The sequence below is a fragment of the Euprymna scolopes genome, chromosome 7 (genome assembly GCF_053919585.1).
Source record: "Euprymna scolopes isolate OS-2025 chromosome 7, ASM5391958v1, whole genome shotgun sequence".
In the NCBI taxonomy this organism is placed as follows: Eukaryota; Metazoa; Mollusca; class Cephalopoda; order Sepiida; family Sepiolidae; genus Euprymna; species Euprymna scolopes.
Window position 1 is genome coordinate 152,864,245 of NC_136488.1, and position 19,408 is coordinate 152,883,652.

General features: G+C 32.6%; 1 protein-coding gene across 3 annotated transcripts in view; it reads right to left on the minus strand.

Annotated features, from left to right (window-relative positions):
• Positions 1–19,408, minus strand: part of LOC145280190 (terminal uridylyltransferase 4-like) — a 151,938-nt gene that overhangs the window by 47,220 nt on the left and 85,310 nt on the right. For all 3 annotated transcript variants that reach the window (XR_013868568.1, XM_080131953.1, XM_080131954.1), the window contains exons 14-18: positions 18,359–18,445; positions 17,336–17,436; positions 14,153–14,314; positions 12,011–12,100; positions 2,331–2,444 (exon numbers count right to left, since the gene is read on the minus strand). Coding sequence is in view for 2 of the 3 variants with exons in the window: in XM_080131953.1 (XP_079988079.1) it covers positions 2,331–2,444; positions 12,011–12,100; positions 14,153–14,314; positions 17,336–17,436; positions 18,359–18,445 (554 nt within the window). In the remaining variant the exon portion in view is untranslated. The remainder of the gene's footprint in view (positions 1–2,330; positions 2,445–12,010; positions 12,101–14,152; positions 14,315–17,335; positions 17,437–18,358; positions 18,446–19,408) is intronic.

Consider the following 19,408-nt stretch of genomic DNA (forward strand, 5'->3'; position numbering starts at 1 on the left):
GCCTTGTTTGAAAAGAAAAAATTGATTTACTGGATTGTGAGAAGAAAAGACGATGAATATTAAGTAATCAGTCTCTTTATTATGAAAAAGTGAACTTTTTACCTCATTTCATAGCATAAAATTATTTATCGTATATGTATCGTATTTTCAACTTTTTTCATTATCTTTTCTACAAATGATTTGCTTCATACATTACAGTTTCAATTTATGCATTTAACAGCAAAAATTATCCTTTTTTTTTATAGATAATATTTTGCTAACACCTTTCCTCTCAAGAAAAGGCATTCTTTGAAACTCCACGGAGTAAGAAATTTTTGTAATTGTGCATCGAGTATGGCTTGTCAAATAAAAAAACTTGTAAATTCTTAATTTACAGTATTTGAAATTATATTCTAATATAAACATATATATATATATATAATACTAAGGTCCCATGCTTCGTGCAGGACTTTACTGTACGTTTGGGTACCCGCTCTGCAGGCACCCTTGCAGTAAGTGGATGTTAAGAGCAACTATTTCTTAAGGTTTTAAAAAATTTTTTAACTACTTCCTGAAGTGATTGATATCCAACTGTGAACTTAAAAGCAAATCGATTATATCAAAGTTTACACTTGTATTGTTACGCATAAAAATTGAAACAACAATTACAAAGAATCACGATGGTTAACATTTGTTTAATTGGTTGAGGGGATGGGAGGGGTGGAGGGGGGGGGGGTGATCTTATTCAAATTGACAAAGTTGGCCGGCGCCATGGTGCAGACCCCTGGATGGTGACGAACCCCAACTTGATGTGCACCATCCCTAACTGAGGGATCATCATCATGCCAGGTTTGGTCATGATCAATCCAGTGGTGTGGGCGGTAGGAATTGTACACATGAACACTACTACTATATATATATGATTATGGGGAACAGATCAGAAATGATCACACAATTTTCTTGATATAGAAATTATTACACGACATAAAATAAAGACCACAAATCCCTAATCACATGACTAAGTGTTACAGCTCAAGATGATAAAATGGTTGCATATACTTAAAGATAAATTTATGTTGTCAAACTTTTAAGAGTGAGGGAGATGTGTGCAGAACAGGAGACGTCAAAAGTTTGAACACATTGAAAGAATGGATGAGTTATTAAGTTAGTTGATATAGAACAGTTAAGATAGAGTTTATAGGGGAAAGCTAAAAGAAACATGGCAGTGATGAAAATGAGTTTAGAGAAAGAGAGATCAATAAAGAACCGCCCAGAGAAAGGCTGGTTTGGAAGTCAATTTCTTAAAACTAGAGGAAAAAATGTGCAGAACATTTTAAAGTAATAATAAAATATCAGGTGCTTATTTAGAATCATACTTAAACAAAAATGCAGAAAAATCTTTCTCGGAACAAAGATGTCATATTCCAAAAATCATAAATTGATCAAGTAGTTTTTTTTTTAACTGAGAAAATCAAATTTTATGAGGAAGTGAGATGAGGACGGGCCACCATATTTTTTGAGGAATGTGTTAACATTCAAAGGCGATAACTATTCAACTAGCGAGATTTTGTATGTATTCAAAATTATAACTTAAATTGCTAAAAAGGCTAAAAGTCATAAAATTTGATCTAAAAAAAAAAAAAAAAAAAAATACCTGATGAATTTACAGGATTTTTGGAATATGACATCTTTATTACATGATGAGTACAAACATGAAGATTTTTCTGTACTTTTTTTTTTTTAATCAAAAGTAATACTAAATAAGCACTTAATATCTATACACAGATGTTAAAATGTTCTCTTAAGTCGATTATTATTTTTTTTTTTTAATTCATTTAATTCCGTCCTAAAATACTGTATGCTTTTGTTGTTCATAACCTGAGCTGGAAACTTGTTCAAAAATTGTTCCCTTGCTTAATAGATGTAATTCTTGACATTTGTCTTGAATATAAATTAATATTTCAGAGCATTAACTCACATCTGTAAAATATTTTAAAAAATTTTTTAAATTTATTTAACCTACTATTAATTAAAAAAAATGATTACATTTTTTATAAGATACAAGTTTACTGTAAATCAATTAATCACATAACTTGTGCACATGAATAGCATACAATTCATTTTGCATTTTACAAACACACAACCAGAAATAATGTTATATAATAGCATAAGTTATAAATTTACATGTTTGTAAAAAAAATGTCACTTTCAGAAAAAATTCAATAACAATTTGACAATTTAATAAAAAATTAAAAAAAAAAATGCAATCCTACTCTAAAATTCCAACACATTAGATTGTAAATATAATTTTTGTATAAGTAATAACTTAACATAATGGTAATGTAACTAACCTCTTGTAGAACAGGAATCACTGGAGGATCACACTGTTGTAGATAATGTAGTAACATGAGGATGTAAGCGTACGAGGAAAGACTACCCTTTGATGCATCTCCAATTTCACACACCTAAAAAAAAATTAAAATAAAATAAAAATAAATAAAATAATAAATAAATAATAAATAAAATGTTACAGGTTTAAAAAACAGAACTCTCTTTACTGCACATTTTGTTTATTTCATTATCTGTACGTATTAATGGATATTCCGATGCTTGTTTATGTTGGTGGTCTTCTAAACCAACACATTCCAGGTGAAACATGACATACTTATGTGTCGTGCCGAAATTAGTATAAATTCCATAATTACTACAAAATGATCTGATAGAAAAATTAAACTTAAAATATTTGAGTTTAGTGATTTGTTTAGTTTTAACGCATGTTTTAATGGTAGGGAGTTTGCAAAGGTAAGGAGAGGTAACTGCAATATATAATTTGGACTAAATCCTTGATTTTTTATCTGTACCGCTATCCTAAATACTTATCGTATTTGTGGCTGATTTTTTGGTACTTGTACAGTTTAATGAAGACATTAAAAAATGAAAATATTGAAAAAAGTTTAAATTGTATGTATCCGTTATGGAACGAAGTTCTCTGAAAAAGAATTTCACTTAATTTCATCAAGTAGTTTTTTTTACAGCGAAAAAACAATTTATGATACCGACTAAAAGGTTCGATGTTTAGGAAGAAAAGCTAGTATTAAAAATGGGGAGGGGGTGTCAGCGCTTTAACTGGAGTTATCTCCCCATGGCGTGTTCAATAAATTTCAAAATGGCTGACTTCAACGCACTCTCATAAAAACGTTTTTATACTGTAAAAAAAAATTACTCAGTCAAATTAAGTGAAATTTTTTTTCAGAGATCTTCAGTCCAAAACAAATAAGTACGATATAACCTTTTTTTTTTTTTTCTTCGATATTTTCATTTTTTTTATGTCTTGATTAAACTGCACAAGTACCGAATTTTTATTTAAAGTACTTCTAGCAACTCATTTACTGGATCATTTTTTTTTCATAATTTTTGGAATTTTTACTAATTTTTTTTTTTTTTTTTTTTTTTTTTTATTACATTTTCACCCCAAACAAGGCAAATTGCCACTTTGGTGTAGGGGGCTACTATCAGGGGCAACAACTACTGGGGTACTATGTAGGGATTTGGGCAGCAAGGTGTCGGTTCACGTTACACTTGAACTTCTGCACGTCAGTACTGTTGGGGAAGCAGGGACCTGGAATGGAATTCCAGAGTCTTGCGGTTCTGGGGAAGAAACTATTGGAGTAAAAAGATCTTTTACATCTAGGGACCTCTACAGTGTGGGGGTGGGATCTAGTAGCCTGTCGGGTTTGTCGAGGGTGCTCGCGTCGTGGGGGCACAAGTGATTGCAGTTCATCAGAGCATTCACCACTAAAATACTTGTAGAACAGGCAGAGGGATGCAACATTTCGTCGATGGGACAGAGGCTGAAGCTTAGATGCCAGTTCAGGGCCTATCAGATTTGCGACTCTCTTTTGAACCTTGTCAAGGAGCGAGAGACTAGTAGCAGATGCACCAGCCCAGATGTGGCAGCAATACTCCATACATGGGCGAATGGTGGCCTTATAGAGGTACAGGATACTTTCGGGTGTTAGTAGTTTTCTAGCACGGTAGAGAGAGCCCACCTTTCTTGCAGCGGCCCTGGCAATGCCTTCAATGTAATTGTTCCAACTCATGTTTCCTGTGAACGTTAGGCCAAGGAGTTTGAAAGATGGACTCTCAGATAAAGAGTCGTTGGCCATTGCTATTGGTGGTAGAGAGGGTTTCTTGTAATTATTGAATGAAACTAGTTTAGTCTTGGCAGCATTGAACGCGACCAACCACTTTTGTCCCCATTCCACTACAGATTGGAGGTCTTCCTCTAGTGTTTCTGCTATTTCTTTAGAAATGTGTTCATTCGTCTTCCTGTCGTGTCTGCCATAGAGTGTAGTGTCATCAGCATATATACCCATCTCAGAGGCAATGTTGTCGGGGAGGTCATTTATGAATATCAGGAACAATAGAGGTCCAAGGATAGAACCCTGGGGCACTCCCGCATTTATATCATATTGTTTAGATGTGCGACCGTCGAGGACTACCTGGATTTTTCTCTTATCTAAGAAGGATTTAATTATGTTAAGTATTCTACCAGTGATACCGTATGATCTGATTTTACTGAGGAGACCCTCATGCCATACCCTGTCAAAAGCCTTAGATATATCTAGAGCTACCGCTCTGCCTTCCCCCGCTTTGTCCAGTGATTGGTATATACGTTCAGAGATCACGGTGAGGATGTCTGCTGTGGAACGGGCTTGTCTAAATCCATATTGTTTGTCAGTCAGTAGTTTAGCATCTGTAAGATGATGGATTAGAGCGTGGTTAATTATGGTCTCAAATATTTTGGCAAAAAGTGGAAGGAGGCTAATGGGGCGATAATTTGATGGGTCTGTCCTTTCACCAGAATTCTTGAATACTGGTACAACAGAAGCAGTTTTCCAACAGCCCGGAAAGCAAGCTTCATTAAGACATTTGTTGTAGAGTTTGGAGAGAACTGGAGCTACTTCGGCTGAGCACTTTTTTAATAGCACAGCTGGGATAAGATCGGGTCCACATGCTTTTGAGGTGTCAAGGTTTTTTATGATAGCATGCACCTGAGCAGGGGTGGTTTTCAGATCGTCTAGTGTGGCGTCTGTCCGCATAGGAAAGTCAGGTAGGGGGTGGTTGGAAGGGTCCAGTGTGGAGTTTGAGGCAAACCGACTGGCAAGCATGTTAGCCTTGTCGGTTGCTGAGGAGACAACCTCGTGATTGTTGGTTAGTGGGGGAATTGTCGATTGCCCATTATTTACTACACTGTTGTAGATTTTCCAGAAGTCTCGAGTTCCTAGTTTTTGTGCTTCGATGCGCTTTTTAGTGGTTTCCGTAAGTTCTCTCTTAGCTGTCGCTATTTCTTTCTTAACGTTATTTCTAGCTTCTATATACTTCAGTCTGTTTGAACTGGACTTATGTCGGTTAAACCTACGGTATGCATGCTGCTTTTGAGTAATGGCAGTTGCACAAGTCGACGTAAACCATTGGGCAGAGTGGGGCTTACTATAAAATTTCCGCATGGGAACATGCGCTTCGATTGCAGTTTTGAACCAGTCAGTGGTCTCGTTTGCACACTGTTCAGCAGGGAGAGAGAAAATATTTTTCCATGGAGCATCTCTAATTAGTTCCCTGATGGCTTCCCAGTCAGCCTTATTATAATATCTCGTTGTTTTGAGCACTGGCTCTTCAGTTTTGGGTCTAGAGTTTAGGGCGATTTCAACCATTATCACTGCATGATCAGCGTTCCCGAGTGGGCTGTGGGCCTTCGCTATGCAGTCATCGGGAACTGTGGTCAAAAACAGATCTAGAAGTGATGCGTGTTGTTCTTCCTGGTCAGGGAAACGGGTTGGAAATGTAACAATTTGTGATAGGGAGTGAGATATAGCGAAGCTATGGGTTGTGCTGCCCGCTGCATCTGTGTGAGCAGAGAATCCAAGCCAGTTTTTGTGGTGGACATTAAAGTCACCAAACACATGTATTTGTGCGCTAGTGTCGAGGGACAGTGCCGTGTCTATGCTGTCAGATACTTTGTTTATTATGGAGCAGTCCTGAGTCGAGGGAGAGCGGTAGAGAAAATAATAGTAGCTAATACTGTGTTGCACGTTTAGTCTAAAGCACATAAAGGCTTGATCATCTGTTTCTAGGTTTGTTTCTCTAGTCAAGGGAAGGGTATTACGAATGTAAACTCCAAGTCCGTGCATATGTCTGTCAGAGTCCTTACGGCAGAGTGGGAGATATCCAGGCATGTTAAAGTGGTTAGAGGGAATGGAGGAGTGTAGGTTAGTCTCACTTAGTGCTAAGATATCCGGGGTATTTGTTAAGAGAAATGCTTCAACATCAGCTAAGTTAGTTCTAAGCCCACGGATATTTGTGAATGAGAGCCTCAAGGGAGGAGGCAAGTTGAATTTGTTTGTCCCTAATCCTGGTTTAAGCTTATTTTTAGATTGTACTGTCGTCATATTTTTTTTTTAAGAGTTTCGGTAAGGGGGAGCTAAGCAAGAGGTTATGCGGAGCTTCAGACATGCATCACAAGTAGACCATCAGCTGACCTTTCTCCAATTAGGATTGTGGCCTCAGGAAAGCCCACCGGGGATGAGTGCAGGGTCCCTTTCCATGCGCGTCATGGCACTGCAAACAACCCGATATTATTCAACTGTTGATGGAGCAGCCGCTCTAAGCGCTACCAAAGAGTTAGGGCTCCTGTACTACCAGTCGGGAACAGCAGCCAGGAACTGTCAATCCGGTACCCTCAACCCTTTAGGAGAAGGTCAACCCAATCTAACTGCTCAGGCATATCTTATACTCAAGCACTCCCAAATGTTCAGTTTTAGGGGTGGGGCATGCTGGGAATGGGGAAGAACGGCGTTCATTGCCCTAGCCAGGAAACAAGATCTACCGCTGGGTGTTTCTGTCGAATCACTGAGATAGTGTCTCTGCGCTTGTCTAATAGGCAAAGAAGGAGTATGGAAGCCGGGCGATAGACAGAGCCTATCTACTCCTTAAGCAATTTAGGTTTGCAAACCGGTGAATTTGTTTGAGTCACCAGCTCTAGGAAGGTTGTCATCCAAGACTGAAGAGGCCTCTCTCCCCTTTGGTTTAGTTTCAGAGTTTTCCTTCTCCTAGACGGATGATCTGGGAAGATCTACTGGGTCCGTCAGCCCTGAGAGGGTTTTCTCCGCGCCTAGGTTCTAATCCAGGTATTTCTGCGACCCCGCGTTGTTAGTGTTACTGGGTTAGTTTGTTGGGGATTATATCTACTGATTAGTTACACTCCTCATAGTGATTTAGGGACATGCTATTTACTTGTTAATGGATAAAGGGGGTGGGTGAAGTTCATGCAGTGTAAGCGTCTGTGTTTGTAAGAGGGCTTGTTAGGGAGGAGATAATGTGATTTTAGTCGTACCCTTTTTTTTTATTTTATTAATGTTAGCTTAGGTCTAGTATAGTGTTACAGTATGAGTAGGTATTAAGAATTGAGCTACGAGTTGTGCCCGAGCTATTTTAGATGATAGGAGGGTTAAGATGTAAGTGCAATATAGCATGGATAAGACAGCAAGTATTGAGTCATGCGTAATTAGGTGAATAGATATATATGGGCAGGTTTTCAGTAGGTGCGAATAGAGTTGGAGTTGTAGGTATTTTTTAGTAAGAGTCATGGGGCGTTTTGCATAACAAGGAGTGTCGTTTCAATATCGTAATTAATCGTTGCAAAACTCGAGACAGTTGTGTAGTGCATATCGCTTTGTTTCTGGGTACTTTGGCTGTTAAGTACCTGCCTTTGTGTGCATAGGCTGTTAAGTCCCTTACTGGATAGGAATGAGCTGTAATGCATGCCTTAGAGGTAGAAATGTATAGATGTTTAGTGATGGTTATTAAAACAGTTTGCATGTGAGGGATTAGGGGCTGGAAGTTAGCGATTCAACTACAGATGCGGAGCACCGGAGCAATGTGGGAGTTTAGTGGCGGATAGGTTGGAAGGAGTAGATTGTTAGCGTTCAAGAGCAGAGGGGTTATTTATTTACAGATGGATTTCCATTAGGATTTTTGAGTTACAGGTAAGGTTTAGTCTGAAGAAGGGAGGAAATTTTTTTTTTTTTTTTTTTTTTTTTTTTTTTTTTTTTTTTTTTTATGCATGCAGGTAAGACAAACGCAATCGTCTTGGAGGTAAAATGTATAGGATTTCGTAGCTAGCTATTGGGTTTTTCCCTCCCAGTTATAGGGACAGCTAATTCGTTGGGATTTGGGATTGTAGTCATTAAGGTCAGGCGCAGAGTGTTGCATCTATTCAGAAAATTAGCCCTAGTATCACAGCTGGGATTATGTGTATTGCAGTTAAAAATATAGTGCCAGTCAAATTATGAGCCACGTGCAGTGGTTTGGTATGGTATGGGTATCATGGAGGACACTTACATACAAGCAAGCGTACGGTGATTGCATATATTAAGTATACTACTTAAATAAAGTTCTTCTGCCTTCTATAGTAGTAAGAAAGTTGGTCCTAGCTCTGTTCTATATTCTTGCATAGGCTATTCGTTTTCGAGTAGAGTTCTGACCTTAAAAACGGCTCGCGTCGGACTAAGTGTTAGAGACCATTTTTACGCATATGTAATTAAAATGCATTAAATAAATACATTTAAAGAGAAGGTATACACAGTTGGTAAAAGCAAAACGAGAAATAAACAAACAAAGTGAATAAATAAATAAAAAATAAAGTAATAAGAAACGACTCGCATGGAAGCAAAGAGTTAAAGACAATATATGCGCATATAGTTAAAATACATTAGTCAAAATTTTAGAAAAAAAAAAAAAAAAAAAAAAAAAAAAAAAAAAAAAAAGCAGTTGCCATTTTGGTAATATTAGGATTTGTTAAATTAAACTTAGCTTATATTGTTTGCCCATTTTCAAAATTTTCGCGTCTGTCAGCGAGCGAACCCTGCTTAGTGTGTCGGCTTCACTTCCTTTCCCCGGATTTTATATCTATTTATAGTTTAGTGCGCACATGTGTCTGGTAATTTTACTTTTTTTTTTTTTCTTTTTCCCTTTTATTCTTTATTCTTTTTTATTTTTTTATTTAGGTTAATCTTCTGCCTTCTATAGTAGTAAGAAAGTTGGTCCTAGCTCTGTTCTATATTCTTGCATAGGCTATTCGTTTTCGAGTAGAGTTCTGACCTTAAAAACGGCTCGCGTCGGACTAAGTGTTAGAGACCATTTTTACGCATATGTAATTAAAATGCATTAAATAAATACATTTAAAGAGAAGGTATACACAGTTGGTAAAAGCAAAACGAGAAATAAACAAACAAAGTGAATAAATAAATAAAAAATAAAGTAATAAGAAACGACTCGCATGGAAGCAAAGAGTTAAAGACAATATATGCGCATATAGTTAAAATACATTAGTCAAAATTTTAGAAAAAAAAAAAAAAAAAAAAAAAAAAAAAAAAAAAAAAAAGCAGTTGCCATTTTGGTAATATTAGGATTTGTTAAATTAAACTTAGCTTATATTGTTTGCCCATTTTCAAAATTTTCGCGTCTGTCAGCGAGCGAACCCTGCTTAGTGTGTCGGCTTCACTTCCTTTCCCCGGATTTTATATCTATTTATAGTTTAGTGCGCACATGTGTCTGGTAATTTTACTTTTTTTTTTTTTCTTTTTCCCTTTTATTCTTTATTCTTTTTTATTTTTTTATTTAGGTTAATCTTCTGCCTTCTATAGTAGTAAGAAAGTTGGTCCTAGCTCTGTTCTATATTCTTGCATAGGCTATTCGTTTTCGAGTAGAGTTCTGACCTTAAAAACGGCTCGCGTCGGACTAAGTGTTAGAGACCATTTTTACGCATATGTAATTAAAATGCATTAAATAAATACATTTAAAGAGAAGGTATACACAGTTGGTAAAAGCAAAACGAGAAATAAACAAACAAAGTGAATAAATAAATAAAAAATAAAGTAATAAGAAACGACTCGCATGGAAGCAAAGAGTTAAAGACAATATATGCGCATATAGTTAAAATACATTAGTCAAAATTTTAGAAAAAAAAAAAAAAAAAAAAAAAAAAAAAAAAAAAAGCAGTTGCCATTTTGGTAATATTAGGATTTGTTAAATTAAACTTAGCTTATATTGTTTGCCCATTTTCAAAATTTTCGCGTCTGTCAGCGAGCGAACCCTGCTTAGTGTGTCGGCTTCACTTCCTTTCCCCGGATTTTATATCTATTTATAGTTTAGTGCGCACATGTGTCTGGTAATTTTACTTTTTTTTTTTTTCTTTTTCCCTTTTATTCTTTATTCTTTTTTATTTTTTTATTTAGGTTAATCTTCTGCCTTCTATAGTAGTAAGAAAGTTGGTCCTAGCTCTGTTCTATATTCTTGCATAGGCTATTCGTTTTCGAGTAGAGTTCTGACCTTAAAAACGGCTCGCGTCGGACTAAGTGTTAGAGACCATTTTTACGCATATGTAATTAAAATGCATTAAATAAATACATTTAAAGAGAAGGTATACACAGTTGGTAAAAGCAAAACGAGAAATAAACAAACAAAGTGAATAAATAAATAAAAAATAAAGTAATAAGAAACGACTCGCATGGAAGCAAAGAGTTAAAGACAATATATGCGCATATAGTTAAAATACATTAGTCAAAATTTTAGAAAAAAAAAAAAAAAAAAAAAAAAAAAAAAAAAGCAGTTGCCATTTTGGTAATATTAGGATTTGTTAAATTAAACTTAGCTTATATTGTTTGCCCATTTTCAAAATTTTCGCGTCTGTCAGCGAGCGAACCCTGCTTAGTGTGTCGGCTTCACTTCCTTTCCCCGGATTTTATATCTATTTATAGTTTAGTGCGCACATGTGTCTGGTAATTTTACTTTTTTTTTTTTTCTTTTTCCCTTTTATTCTTTATTCTTTTTTATTTTTTTATTTAGGTTAATCTTCTGCCTTCTATAGTAGTAAGAAAGTTGGTCCTAGCTCTGTTCTATATTCTTGCATAGGCTATTCGTTTTCGAGTAGAGTTCTGACCTTAAAAACGGCTCGCGTCGGACTAAGTGTTAGAGACCATTTTTACGCATATGTAATTAAAATGCATTAAATAAATACATTTAAAGAGAAGGTATACACAGTTGGTAAAAGCAAAACGAGAAATAAACAAACAAAGTGAATAAATAAATAAAAAATAAAGTAATAAGAAACGACTCGCATGGAAGCAAAGAGTTAAAGACAATATATGCGCATATAGTTAAAATACATTAGTCAAAATTTTAGAAAAAAAAAAAAAAAAAAAAAAAAAAAAAAAAGCAGTTGCCATTTTGGTAATATTAGGATTTGTTAAATTAAACTTAGCTTATATTGTTTGCCCATTTTCAAAATTTTCGCGTCTGTCAGCGAGCGAACCCTGCTTAGTTTTGACATGACATGCAAGTACATAATGTTTTCACCTGAAATGTGTTAGTTTAAAAGATTAATATAAACAAGCACAGATCTTCCTTTACATGTAAGATTAAGGGAGATAATTCAGTATATATTGAAGTGAACACAAATATTAGCTGTAGCTAATTGAACTATTGGTATGAAACACCATTTTAAGCAAGGTGACTATTTTTCCTGCCCAAAATGAATTTAATCATTCAACTTATTAGTTGAGAGCCAAAGTTTGTAGAGTAAAAGGGAGTTTGGTTTTGTTTCATACAGACGTTTTTTTTTTTTTGTTTTTTTTTTGCATAAACAGTAAATTTTCATTCTATATGCGTTTGTAATTTATACTAAAATGTTTATATTGCTATGTGTATCTGTCCACCAAGAGAAATCATACCAAGCATTGGTAGCAGCTAATTTGAAGTATTAGTATTTTTTTTTTGTATAAAAAGAAAAAAAAAGACAGCTGAATTTTTTTTTTTTTTTGCTTTTTTTTTGAAGTGACTTTAATTATAAAACTTGTAGGCAAGTTGAGAAGCAATGAAAAAATATACCCTCATTTTCGGTAGAACAGACACTAGTTTAATGTGGAAAAAAAAAACAAAAAAAAAAACAAAACAATCATGGCATATAAGATACCTTGGCAAAAACTTTGAGAGCATAACCAAGTATTGCTACTCTATCATCAATTTGTGTGTACATTTTCAGCAGTTTCGTATTATGCTGAGCCTGTAAAAAAAAAAACAAAAAAAAACGGTACATGATAAAATTGTAAAAAATTAAGATATCAATTTCCATATTTTTCATTAATAGAAAAAATAAACTGATAAGAGTTAATAATCATACTTATTAAAATGTTTACCGTGCTTTTAAGGCATTTTTAACTTAAAAATCTACCAGATAAAAGAAATTAAATCCAGTTATTAATAAAGCTAACAAGTTTAACATTAAACTTGTGACAGTTTTCGATTCAACAAGTGTTTACAATACAGCAAAATGTTCATAATTGTTTTTAGTAGAAACATCTGATGTATTGTTATGGTATTTCACCATAAAAACTTTTCTTGCAGAGTTGGGGGGGAGGGAGGCCGTCAATTCTCATGCAGTCATAAATTGTTAGAATTGAGATCACAAACAAGTAGTTAGCATTTTTTAAATTACACTTCTTACATGATATTATGGAGGTAAACATTTTGCATGTCTCTGTATAAAACGACACAAGTATAAAACATTAATAATATAGTTCACAAAACATCTCAATGTCAAAATAGAGTTTTTGGTTAAGCAAGATAATACCTGTAATATCATCCAGAAAAAAAAAAAAACAACTACAAGGGTAGTTTAAAAGCAAAGCCTCCTATATTTCTTTTATCTGAAAAAATTAAAGATACGACAAGTGGTATGATTAAAATGAGTGACATTTTATGCTCCAGAATTTATTTTTCTACATAGTCACCCTTCTCTATGCAGTTTTGCAAGGAATTCAATGATGAATCTTTGCTTCTGAGACCCATCCATGACAGAGGTTGCATTCTTAGAGTCTCAAACCATAAATATCTGCCACAGAGAGATGAAGCTTTCAGGTCATGAATGCATAAGTTCAGTTATCATAAGAATGCAATTCCCTCTAATCCATTCAGGTGGAATAAAAATTAAAAAAAAAAAAATAGAAGGCATTACTTTTGGAACACCCACTGTTTATTATGAAAATGCAGAGATTCTAAGATTTTATTGTTGATGTAATTATTTTCCTTAATTGCATAGTCAGGGAAGAAGGAGAAATTAAGATTGATGGTACTAGTAGACAGCACAATATTGGCCAATCAGGATCCAACTTGAGATAAGTAAATGACAGGAGCTGGTTATGCAAGCTCAATACTTAGGCCTCAGAGCTGATCATCTGGATAAAGAGATCTATACTAGAGGAAATCAATATTTATGATTACACAACCCAAGAGTTAGGTTATTAACAAAAAAAAAGATTATAAACAGTTTTTATTTTAAAATTATAAAAATACTAGAAGGCTGCCCAGCGTTGCTTGGTCATGAAATACACTTAAATAAATTTTAATTAATGTAGATCTCATATTTACTATTATAGAGGTAATTCTCTATGGACTATTATATTGTATATATTATATTAATATATAGTATATATAGTAGTTATTTCAAAAGTTTAAAAAAAAAAAAAAAAAAAAAATGATTTGGGTGCCATCAGCTAGAATCAAAACCAGAACATTTTGCATTCCAGCATTATTCATTACTATCTGAGCTAAATTCATGCGCATATGAAAAGTTTAAAAATTAACTGACTAATGTATAAATGTATATTTGCACATGTGTAGAAGTAACACAGTTGACTACTAAATTCTAATTTTTTTTCAATTTTGACCCATTAGCAACTATTTTTTACTGGCTAAAAACTAAATTGAACTTGTTCCACATGTCCGAATCCCTGATATATCAAATCTATATACTAAAAATTGATGTAGTTTGGTGAAAACTATTCCGCAAAACGACAGACAAGGTCACTTTATATATATATATATATATATATATATATATATAGAGAGAGAGAGAGAGAGAGAGCGATAATACTCCAGGATAATTTGAAAAATGTAAAGAGGTTCATCTTAAAAATACTAATATCAAAAAGATTGAGTGAAATGCTTAAGTTTTTTTTAGTAATTCAATGAGTTATTGATTTGTTGTCCAACAACTTATTTTTAATAATATCTAAAAGTTTCAAGTTAGATAAAACAATTTAAAAAATATACTTACAAGCGTGTTATACAAACTGATATCTCCTTCTAAGTTACTGTTCTTCAGTTTAAATTTGACAATAGGAACCTTGGCTGTTGTTATGGCAACTACACCATAGAGTTGCTTGTTTTCTCGTAATTTTTGCGCTAAGCTTTCAATGATTGAAACACAATCCAGACCCTGGAAATAATCAGCAAAATATGAAAAAAAAAAAAAAAAAAAAATGGTTCGTTGTTAAAATTCAACGTAATTAAAAAAATAAAAATACAGGAAATACAGACAAATCTTTATGATGTACGTACTCGTCATGGAATATAAACATGTCGTATTAAAAAAAAATCACAAATCGATCAAGTAGTTTTATTTTAACAAAGAAAATCAAATTTTATTATAAAACAGGACACTATTTTTTCATCCACCATTATTTTATAAATAAGGGGAAACAACTCAATTCGAACTATTGAGATCAGAATCAGCCTTGTAACACAATTTTATGCTTAGAATTGCTAAAAATTATATAAAAAAAAAAATATTTTATATATAAAAAAATCGTACTTTTTGGAATAAAATTACATCTTCATTCCATGATGCATACATAACTATCTTTATGTATTTGTCATTTTTTTTTTTTTTAATTAAGTACAATCTATACTCCTATAAATTTGTTTTTTGTGTATTTATATTGATATGAAAAAAAAACAAACTTTTTTTTATTTATTTAAAAAGAAAATACAACTTTGTTATATATAGGTCATGAAATTGCATTCATCTTCAAAAGATCTAGCTAATTTGCATATTCTTTTAAACATTCATTTTAATTAATTCCTTATTAGTTTTTTTGATTTTCTTATGGGATGATCATCTTTAGGTAACTATTACATGTAATTATATTCATGCACATATTCTACAGGATTTATGCTTGCATAATCATCATCAGCCTGGTACAGACATTGATGGTTATGGTTCTCCATCTATCTCTCTCTCTTGAAGCATTCATGAATTCATTGTTGCTCATTATTTTTGATGTTACCCAGATATTCAGACTGTCAATGTATGTTTCTCGCTGTAATCCTCTGCTTCTTCTATCTATGATCTTTCATATCAAGCTAGTCTGTTCTATTTTTTCTGCAGATATAGCCATGAATCTCATTTGTCTTTTTCATACTGTTCTTATTAGAGACCTTTCTGTGTTTATCATTTCTAATACCTCCTGGTTTGTTTTCTTTACTGTCTAGGATACCTTTAAAATTCTCCTCAGTAAGCAAGTTTCAATTGCTTCTAGTCTTTTCCTCGTGGTGTTGGTGACACAACCATATAACAGAACAGACCATACATACATTCAGATTATTCTGAATTTGGTGTCTATTTTAATGTTTCTGTCGGTCATGACTGACGAGGTTTCTTGAAGGTGACTTTGACTGCGGCTATGCGACTTTGTATTTCAGTTGTGCATCTTCCATCAGATGTGATCCAGTATCCCAGATATTTGAATTTATCAACTTGTTTAACTGGTACATTGCGACGTTGGAGCTTGGATGTTTTTAAATACTGTCATGCTTACCGTTTTTGAGATGTTTAAAGCAAGCCCTTTTCTTTCACTTGCTTCCACCAGAGTATCTTGTGTAAACACAAATCATATATATATTTGTTTAAAAAATTTTGCCTACCAAACTCCAGTCAGTTTTTGGTCTACAGACATGAAACTTAATATATAGGGTATTCAAACTCATGCGAAACTTTATATTTGGGCTTTAGCTGGGAAAATTGGTGTAAAAGTGTGAAAATTAAAAATTATGGAATTTTTCAGGTGACGATCGAACAACGACATTACAAATATGCATGCATGTTTTAATTCTTAGCCTCCGAGCAAACATGTCTTCATAGGTCAGGCATTAACATCAAAAAAAGTAAATCGTAAGCTAAACGTTTTGATTTCATTTCTCAGTGGTGGCATATAAATCCTTTTTTTTTTTTTTTTTTTTGAACTTTTTAAATCATTACTATCGGATCCAATCTATACACCTATAATTTCGTTTTTCGTTTGTGTGTATTGATATTCATATTAAAAACCCTCTTTTCTATTTATTTAAAAAGAAAATACAATTTTCTCATATATGGGTTGTGGAATTGCATTCACTAGCAAAAGATCTAACTAATTTTCATATTCTTTTAAACATTCGTTTTAATTAATTTCCTATTAGTTTTTTCGATTTTCTCATGGGATGATCATCTTTAGTTAACTATTATGTGTAATTATATTCATGCAGATATTCTCCATGATTTATATTTGCATAATATTTGCGTAAAAGGTTTACAGCAAACACAAAATTATTTCCATATATAGTTATGTATACATATATATTTTTGTTTAATCTATAAAAGTGAACGTGTCTGCATGTGTACATTTTCCTACGCAATAACTGTCAATTTTCAGTTTACAGACTCGAAAGTTGATATACAGGGTACTGAGATTTGAGAAAATCTTTGTAATCCGTGTTTGGCCAGAAATTTGGCTGTTAAGAGGTCAAAGTTCAACAATTTGACCTTTGAGAACTCTACCAAACTCCTCTGCCAATTTTGGGTCTAAACACTTGAAATTAAAGATATTGGTTCCTTGGACATGGATCAAACTTAATAACTTGATTTGAGCCCAAAACAATAAATGTTAAAAGGTCATAATAGGGGTCAAAGTCAAAAAAATTGACCGCTTTTTTTATGCTCAACATAAACATCCAAACACCCGGGCAGCGCCGGGCTGAAATGCTAGTATAATATAATACAAAATCTGCATTAATCAAAATATCATATTTGAGTGCATTTTACGACTGGGCAATGCCAGGAAGCCTACTAGTTCTTTATAAGAACTGAAAAAAATACATTTCAATAACGGTCAATATTAAATTTGTTTTATGCATTAAGCAATCGAAAGATTTCTATTGCCTTCTATAGATATAAAACCATAGTACCTGCTTCTTTGAAACTTAATTTTTTTTTTTCTCTTCATCTAAAAAATTTACTTAACAATAATTCAAACTATTTTGTTGTGACAATAGCAAAGTATCCTAATAATATGACTTAGAGTAAAAGTCTAAATTTTTTTGGAAACAAATAAAATGCATATTAGGAGATAACATTTAATATTCATGATATTTACTAAAGTTATGTAAAAAAAGAAAAGAAAAAATGTTAAAAACTACTTACATCAGCATTTGGATGATTCCCAAAAGTTATGCAAATGTCAAGGTCGCTATTTTGGAATCCAAATCCATTACAGGATGAACCAAACAAATGGAGACTTGCCTCTGAATTAAAATATTAAAAAAATGAAATTTTTTTTTTCAGTTATTTATATTTTTAAATTTCAAAACTGTAGGTTGTGTTTATTTGCTGTTCTATTGTATTGATTTTACTGAGTTTTTTTCTTAAAAGTTAAAACAAAAAAATTAAATTTAACGTGAAAACATTACTTGTGATATAAAATTCTTTAGTTCTATTTTAATAGCGAAATCTGACAGTTGGAAAATTGAATTTTCATGAAAAACCAAAGTTATCTCACTTTTTATGTCAATTTCAACTAAAATTATTTACTTAATTGTGATATCGCAATTAGTTAAGTCTTACTGCATTATTACAGAAAATATATATTTTGACAAATAAATGTTTGTGTGACGTCTACCATTAATTATAACAAGATAACAGAGTTATTTCCCTTACTTGATACCGTTTAATGCATAAACTTGAAAGTTATTTCAAAAATTATTTTCATTAATAATTAATTTTCTATCTTATTGTTTCCATAATTTTTTTTGGATATTTTTACGAAATTCAACATGACAATTAAGCAAATACCATTGGTTTTGCTTGAAATTCAATATTTCGATTTTCAGATTTCACTATTATAATGAAGAAGCACTAATTCTTTATAATCAGTTTTTTTTTCATGTCTTATACAATCAGAAGCAATGCTGAAATGGTATTTCTATAGATTATGATTTTATTACTGTCTAGTATTGTTTATTACAGATGTCAATTTGATTAATATTTTCATTATTAAATCTCATTTCACATTCAGCAAATATAGTAAAACTATAATTGAGTGCTAACTATTTTTTTATCTTGCAATTCTGGTTCAATTATTTTTTTTACATCTTAAATATAATTCATAGCAATAAACGACTTTTACAAGTAGAAAAAAATAGTAAAAAAAATATTTTTTTTAATTACCTGGATACCGTTCTCTAATAAGGTATTCAAGGCCTTTCACAATTATTTTTCGTTCTTCAGTATTGAACTCCTTTGGTCCAAAATCCTCTGTAGAAATAATTTGGTAATTTTATAGTGCAATGCTGAAGCATTTTTTTTATATAAAGAAATATTAAATAACATGAAAATACAGTGTTTCTGAATTTATGAGAGTAGGATTAATTATTTGGATGATTTGGAGTACTACTACTACTTCGTTATTCACAGTCTGCAAGGGCCTGTAGCATAGTGGATAAAGTATTAGGTAAAATTAAGTTGTGACATCTTTCTGAAGGTTCAATCCTAAATGCGGGTGATACTAAAAATACAAATGGAGAAATACTTAAGACTTCTACCCGGTCATGGTAACAAGAGCATGCTACTTGTAACAAACAGCATAAGAATATTTTTTTTTTTTTTTTTTAATTAAAATAAATTCGAAATTCTGTGCATAATTCTAAGTTCAACAGAAAGATTCTCAAGTCCAGTCCAGCAAGATATACTTGAAGGAGGTCGTAGGTTACATCAACCAAAACGCTTTGTGAATAACACTCAAAATAAAATGGTAGTTCGAATAATCCAAAATAAACCAAATGCAAATACAGATTTCGAATAACAAACAAATCAGGGATGCCAGTGGTCAGATCCAAAGGATTCTTTTTTTGTTTTTTGAATTTCCTTTAAATTAAATCCTCTTGTTTTAAAGACATTTAAAATTTGGTTTTAATAAAATTTATCTGAATAATTACTCAGATTAAATTTGTGTCTGTCTATTAAAAAAAAAAAAAAAAAAAAAAAAAGCTGCTTATGGTGCACATATAAAAATTGCATTACAAGTAAAAATTTAATATACTTATGTACCAGACAAAAATCAGTATCTTCACCAAATATTATTGAAAAAAAATATTGAGAAGTTTCATTAAAAATAAAATTAGTTTTATTACATTTAGCCAATCTGCCAATAAGATCCGAAATTCTATAAAGCAGGGGGAGATAAGTTAGTCTGTCATTTGACCAATGAATAGTGGATTG